This window comes from Nilaparvata lugens, chromosome 11 (genome assembly GCF_014356525.2).
Source record: "Nilaparvata lugens isolate BPH chromosome 11, ASM1435652v1, whole genome shotgun sequence".
NCBI lineage: Eukaryota > Metazoa > Arthropoda > Insecta > Hemiptera > Delphacidae > Nilaparvata > Nilaparvata lugens.
Window position 1 is genome coordinate 18,288,659 of NC_052514.1, and position 6,958 is coordinate 18,295,616.

Here is a 6,958-nt window from a genome sequence, read left to right on the forward strand (position 1 = left end):
CAGCCTCACATAGCTCCATGAAAAATAACTAAATTTGGACTATCAACTTGAGTAAACAATGGAATTTGTAACATGAACACCCTATACCATGGGATTATATCTTCTTAGGCTATACTTTCTCTGTGGTAGAAGTGGATGATAAGCTAGTTATAAACATTATAATTTGATAACAGCTAATATACCAGCAGCTTCAGATGATGCGGACTCAATCCATTCTACAAAATGGTTCTCTTTCTGGAAAGTTATTGTAAGGTACTTTTCCTTTTTCATACTGGATGATGTACAGTTTAAGCTTTTCGATTCTTATATGATAAATTATGTGAGCTTAACAAGAAATTATCAAGCTGGTGCTTCTCTCTGATAGAGGAATCATGAGTATTTGGAATTTGACAAGATATCAACAGAAATGATCAATTCCATTCCCATGTATTACGTATTTACTTTTTGAATATTTTAGTTGAAAGTCCACTATAGTTGGAAAACTATACTAAAACATATTTAAATATGTTGAAAATATGAGATAATGCGTTTGGGAAAGAAAATAGTTCTCACAATTGAAAAATATTGATATTGTTGTTTCACATACAAGATAATCATATAAAATTTATGTTCTCAACAAACATCATGAGAATAAATAAATTTGATTGGTTGTGAGAGATGCGAATCCCTCTCAAGCAAGCTCTGATGAACTGTTGACATTCCTTCCTCTTTTTTCTTGGTCGATAACTTCTCGGTAGTGACTGTAGACGACCATTTGGAAGAAAATCCCAATAACTGGAAAATAAAAAATGATTAGAAAATAATTCAACACCTAGATTTCACATTTTATTTTGAGTAGAGTAGACTACCTACCTATGAATAATTATGTTCATTTATTTATATTTTCAATGATGTCATATATTATGAAGATTTTGTGATATGTCTTGAATATTCTCAATTGGCAATAAATAAAATTGAAAAATTTAATAATAGCAAGTAGTGCGTAGTGGAAACTATAAACAAATAATTTCTTCCTCTTATGTATTATTTTCCTTCTTAACATTATAGAAATACAAACTCAGTGTATTAGCATATTCACATTTTATGTATTCAACCATAGAATCCTTGCTCCAATAATGACATTTGTTCCAGTACCAACATTATAAAAGTTACAAAAGCAAATGATTATACAGAATGAGTCTATCAAATTCGCCTAATTCAAAATTACCCATGAAATAAATAATATCCTATTTATTATTATAAGGGAAAATCCAAATTGAATGCTGTATAATCACCACTAAGACTTCCGCCACTTTAATTTGGATTTTCGTTTAGTAATAAATTAATTCATTAGCATTTGAATAATTGCAATATTCTCAGTAATTTCCATCTGTAATATGCCATTCACAAATGTCTACCTGCCTGAGAAAATTGCTATCATATTTTCATAATTTAAGGAATGTATAAATTTGTAGGCCTACTGTCCACTATAATTCGATGGCTTATTAAAACGTGTAGAAGGCACATCATAGATGAGGGCAATGTAGCTACCTGTAGGCCTACATTTATTTCATGTGCCTGTATTCTAGGTGAAATGGATGATGAGTTTAATTCGAAAAACCATTTCCATGTACCTATTGTGAATCTGTTACTTTACTAAGTAGTTTCAGTAAAAAGAAATTGTTTCTGAATAAAAGTATTCAGATTATTCACATCATCTCACCTCAAATCGTATTCTGCAGAATTAGTGAGATCCAAAGTCAAAGAATTGGATTGGAATAGAGATCTAATAACTTCCTACTCAATTCATCTAATAAATAGCAGGAAGAAGATGATATATATCCGAAGCTGAGATAAAAAATGACATATAATTTGGGGCAAAAGGACAGTCGATAAATGAACTTGATGTATCTTGGGTAGTCCCTTGTGGCTGAACAACTACCTATATACAATTCTTCATATCTTATGCAGTTCAATATCTAGTGACAGTTTATTATAGCCATTTTACGTTAACATTCAAAAAAATTTTTTCAATAGTATTATTTTTACTATTAATGTAATTTTGATGTAAGTAGTTATTCGAATGAAATAAAGAACTCACTATCGCCAATCAAATTAGGTGTTTCAATCCATTCATGGTCGAAGAGTGCAGCCACCTTGGTCATGCAGTACCAGATCAGAATCAAGGCGACGAAGATGAACTTTGTCATTATCCAGGGGCGCATTTGACTCGGTCTCCTCTGTAATTAGATTGAAAAGTTTGCTCATTGAACACTTCAAGGTACATGGAGAGATGGGCTCCTCAAAAATGTATTTTAATCATCTGTTACAAATATCAATAATTTCAATTCATTGAGAGCATAAGTCTCTTTATTTAATACATAGACATATTATACAATCATTGTAGCCTATGGATAGATTGACTCCACAGAAATGTATTTTATTATCTGTCACAAATATTAATAATTCATATTCATTGAGAATGTATGTTTCTTTATTCAAGACTTGAACAATGATTGCACCTATACATGGATGCTTAATATAATCAGATAGCAATGTGAAAACTTTCAATCATCATTCATTCAAGGCACAGTTACAAATATAATTTAAAATTTCAGCCATGATAAAAGTCACTGATGTACGTTACTCGTTCAATCACTGATTGTGATAAAAATCACAATTTACTTACGGTACCAAGAACTGTTGTCCGAATGAAATCTTGAGACGACTTAACCGTACCGACGCACTGCCGAGTGTCAGGCGAAAATGGAAAAATGTTGACAGTAAGGGAGAATAAGGTTGGAAATAAGCAATGCGGTGGTGTTTGAGTATCTTGAGAATTTCTTTTCTCACATTTAAATAAAGGAATCATCAGTCTGTTTAAAATATTGATTATATGGAATTTATCCACATAGATAATCACAATATTGTTTTTATCCATAGCCATTTTGATTTATAATTTAAATGAATTTTGTTTGGAATTGGATAAAGTTTATGAAAAACTGCACTCACCATGTAGAGACCAACCAGGAGATTAATGTTGAATATTTGCACAATAGCTGCTCCAACCAAGTACACAATGCAAACATAGTTGTATCTTGCTGTAACAAACATAAGACAACATTTCCAGTGTTATTAGTTATTCCAGTGATAGTCACACCTTCAGTGTGAAATGAACTGAAGGTGTAACTATCACTGGAGTTACACCATCAGTGTAATCACTCAAGGCTCTCTCTTTTAATTCGTTAGCAAATATTAAGATATGTTTTGTTGTATTTCTTATCCAACTATATGATTATAATAATATAAGTTACCGGTAGGTGTGCTAGTCCAACAAGACTTCGAAGATGATTTTTTTTTGCTTATGACATTCACTTCCATTTGGAGGCAGTGCAATGTGGGTGCTTTGGAAGGCTATATAATATCCAACTAGGCTGTGGCATATAAGTGCCACATTAAAATATTAGAAATTTAATCAAGATGAGAATAGAAAAATATTCGTAAGAAAACAGAATATAGTAGCTAATAACGTATTTTTCATCAGGCCTACTTGATTTGTTGGTTAAAAATAATTGCATAGTACACTTTTCTGATAAAACTTCTTTACAAAAAAAATACTATTACAACTAGTTTCGGAGTGTTGTAAAGAGAACTTGATAATGAATTGAACATCCCGTAACTAGTTATTGTATTTTATATAAAAAGTTCTAAAAAATGTACTACGGAGTTATATTTTTCAAAGTAGGTACGGTAGCTATTTTTAGAGAAAAATGTAAGGTACTCACATTCATCGCCATGAACCAGATACTCTTTTGTTGTTATTATGAGGATCAACTCTACAACTCCCGCAACCTGCAAAAAAATGTGTTTCTTTTTAATGTTGGCTTAATTCTCATAAAATAATCATTTCACGTCAATCGTTCTTAATCCTCAATCTATTATATCTGCTCTATTCATTATTGATAGAAATTAGACATTATTGGTAGAACATAGACATTATTGATATAATCGTTCCCACACATCAGAAAAATGTAAGTAGTTGATACTTACTGCCTATTCACTTTAGCCTACCGGTAGTTTATCCACTATGAAGTCTGACTATTCTAATATTCTTCCAATTCCATTGTACCTGATTCCATTGCAATTTTGAGAATATATTATGATATGATTTTTCAAGCTGGATTCACAATGCAAGGTATTTTGATTATTAATCTGCTTTCTTAAGATCGAAAAGTTCTATTCGGAATACACAAATTCTTAACTTCAACAAAGAATGATTTGATAAATCATAATAGCTGTTTCCTTTATTCCTTTCGACGACTGTGACTTGAATGCTGCCTTGAATTATATAGGTTTTTTTTTAATTAATCCATATCTAATCATTATATTATATTATTGATATTCATCTCATCAATCTATTATTTTTGTGAAAAAAATATGAACTTACTTTTTTTTATGAAGTGGGAAGTTTTCTTCGAGGCCTCTATAGTGTTCACAACACAATCACACTCAGGGTCCGAAAGTGTTCTGAAGCCAAGAATCTCCAGAATGCCAACAGAGGGGAGAAAACAACTACATGCTTAAACTCGCATTAATTCATCCAATCAATTAACAACTCGACAATGACCGTTTCTTAGCTTTTGTTTCACTCAAAATTGAGACCGCGAGAAGCATCTTTTTAATATTCCACTCAGACCATTATCTGCAAGACTCCCTCCCACCCTCTTATCCCATTACCCTCCCTTCCTTCCACCCTCTTTCAGGGCGTTTACTAGTAGACCAATTACCAGACTGCCGCATCTAAACTGCTCTTAAAGTTTTTTCTGACTCAATAGACTTAGCATTGAAATTTGAACTTCACTTGGAAGCTCGTTCACAGAGGTATCGCTTTTCAACGCTTTATAACTCGCGCCAAAACTGAGAATAATTGAAGAGTGCAAATTTAATACGAATTTTGTAACGATTCGATGAATTTTCTGTGTTGAGTTGTAATTAAGACGCACTGCTCTGAATAATACAACTCCTCATGAAAAAAATTATGAATGAGTTGAAAAGAGGGTTTGATGATGTATAAGGGTATATGGAAGGGTATGATGGTTTGAGGGTTTAAGGGTTGAATGTGTGTTTGATTTTCTTCATGATTTTTTATTGAATAAGAGGAATAAGATAATTACAAAATATGAGAAATAGTGGCTAGTTTAGTAGATATTATTCATACTGCATAAATTTTCGCCACTTATTTGTTGAAAAATACCTATCAAACAATGCTCTTCCTTTTCAGTATGATAGAAGTAAATATTCCATGGAGATTTATAATATTATGAAAAAATGAAAACTAGTTTCTAGTTTCCACTGTAAGAAGTTGTGAAAATTCCAATATTACTTCTATCCAATATAGAATAATCATATAAATTTACATATTTATTCTGCCGTACTACTATCATCATCATCATTATCAGTATTCTGCCCTAGGGCAGGTCCCATACATGATTCCTCCTCCTCCATTCCTCTCTCCTATATTTTCTACGATAGAAAATGTTATATACCTATTACGAACATTGAATTAATATAATAATGCTCAAATAAACGTAGACTTTTATCACCTATATCAACTTATAAATTATTGATAATTGAATAATTTCTAGTTGATGAAATGTCATGAGGAATAATGATATTAGTGATATAAGAACGGATCACTTGATCATAATTCTGATTAAACGGAAATCAATATAATATAATGGTGAAGACCATATTGTAATGATAAACATTTTCGCGTTGTGCGATGATTAGGCCTATGTAAGATTGAAGTCGTTCATGAAGATTAATGCATATGAAGTCACAGGGAAATGAATTATTAGTGTGACAGTTGTTGCAAGTGGGTCATATCGTGTCCATAGGAGATGGGAGTCCTGGGCAGTTGTTAGCATAGGCCTTATAGTTGTTGCATTTATTGCCACAAATTTCTTGAGCGGGTCGCTGGCTGAGGTCATCCTAGAGAGGGAATTTGCGCACTTGCATCACTTCTTATTCACTTATTCAGGCGACTCTGCCAACATAATTGAAACAATTGTCGAATAAGTCCTCAGCTCCTTCTACAACCTTGAGCTACTAGAATAGCACATTAAACATTCTAGTCTCTGGAGAGACAGTTTTATTTTTAGATATTCAGGATGAATAATATATAAATAAGTGGTGCATTATGCGTTTTGGAAATACAAAATATTATAATCATATTGAGCAAGGTTTGAACCTTTTCAATTATTCATATTATTTCATTTACGGTATACAGATTTTCTTTTCTATTTGTCTAAATGGATAACATAGAATAGAAAACCAGATTCACTCTAATTTCAAAAAACGATAAAAATGTTAGAATATAATCATAATGTAAATAATATGGCAAGTATTATTACCCTTGTCCCTACAAAATTATACTGTAAGGAATAAAACTTAATTTTCCACATATTAACAGTATTGTTGGCAAGAATTAGTGCTTAAAATGGAATTGCAAGAAAAACTAGGTACGTTCCAGCAGAGTTTATAGAGAAATTATGCCATGATTTTGATCACAACACATGAATATTTGTTTGTAATAAGATATTAAACTCAGAAATAGACTTTTTCTCTTGCCAGAATGAAGTATTATTGTTCTTCATATTACAATATTTCGACCAACTGAAATAAACTAAGTCATTTTGACGAATACAATATTATTAGTCATTTTGATCCACATCTGGGAAAGAGTATTTTTTCTCAGTTCTAAGTTATATGAAAGCAAGTGATAATCTTCTAGAAAATTTTTACCAATTCATAATTGGTCATTAAAATGATCCCTCCGTCTATTGTGTTCAGAATCAGGTCCAAGTTAGAGAACTGAATCAGAGTTTCTTCGAGCATACTTCTGTGCCGGAGAAGATTATCAATCGAGGTGAAAAGTTTCACCTAATATTATATTGGAAGAAAATAAAAAAATATTCTA

The 6,958-nt window shown here is 31.6% G+C and overlaps 1 protein-coding gene across 1 annotated transcript; it reads right to left on the bottom strand.

The window, feature by feature from the left end:
* Positions 1–548: 548 nt before the first annotated feature.
* Positions 549–3,923, bottom strand: LOC111054990. The gene is made up of 4 exons (XM_039437752.1): positions 3,765–3,923; positions 2,992–3,080; positions 2,081–2,219; positions 549–774 (listed from the first exon to the last, which is right to left on the bottom strand). Exons 2-4 carry the CDS (start codon positions 2,992–2,994, stop codon positions 671–673), a joined length of 246 nt encoding a protein of 81 aa, XP_039293686.1. The 5' UTR covers positions 2,995–3,080; positions 3,765–3,923; the 3' UTR covers positions 549–670.
* Between the last annotated feature and the right edge of the window lie 3,035 nt (positions 3,924–6,958).

Coding starts and splice junctions, on each gene's coding strand:
- LOC111054990 (XM_039437752.1), bottom strand. Junction 775..2,080: donor ACCTAATTTGATTGGCGATA/GTGAGTTCTTTA, acceptor TTTATTTTCCAG/TTATTGGGATTTTCTTCCAA.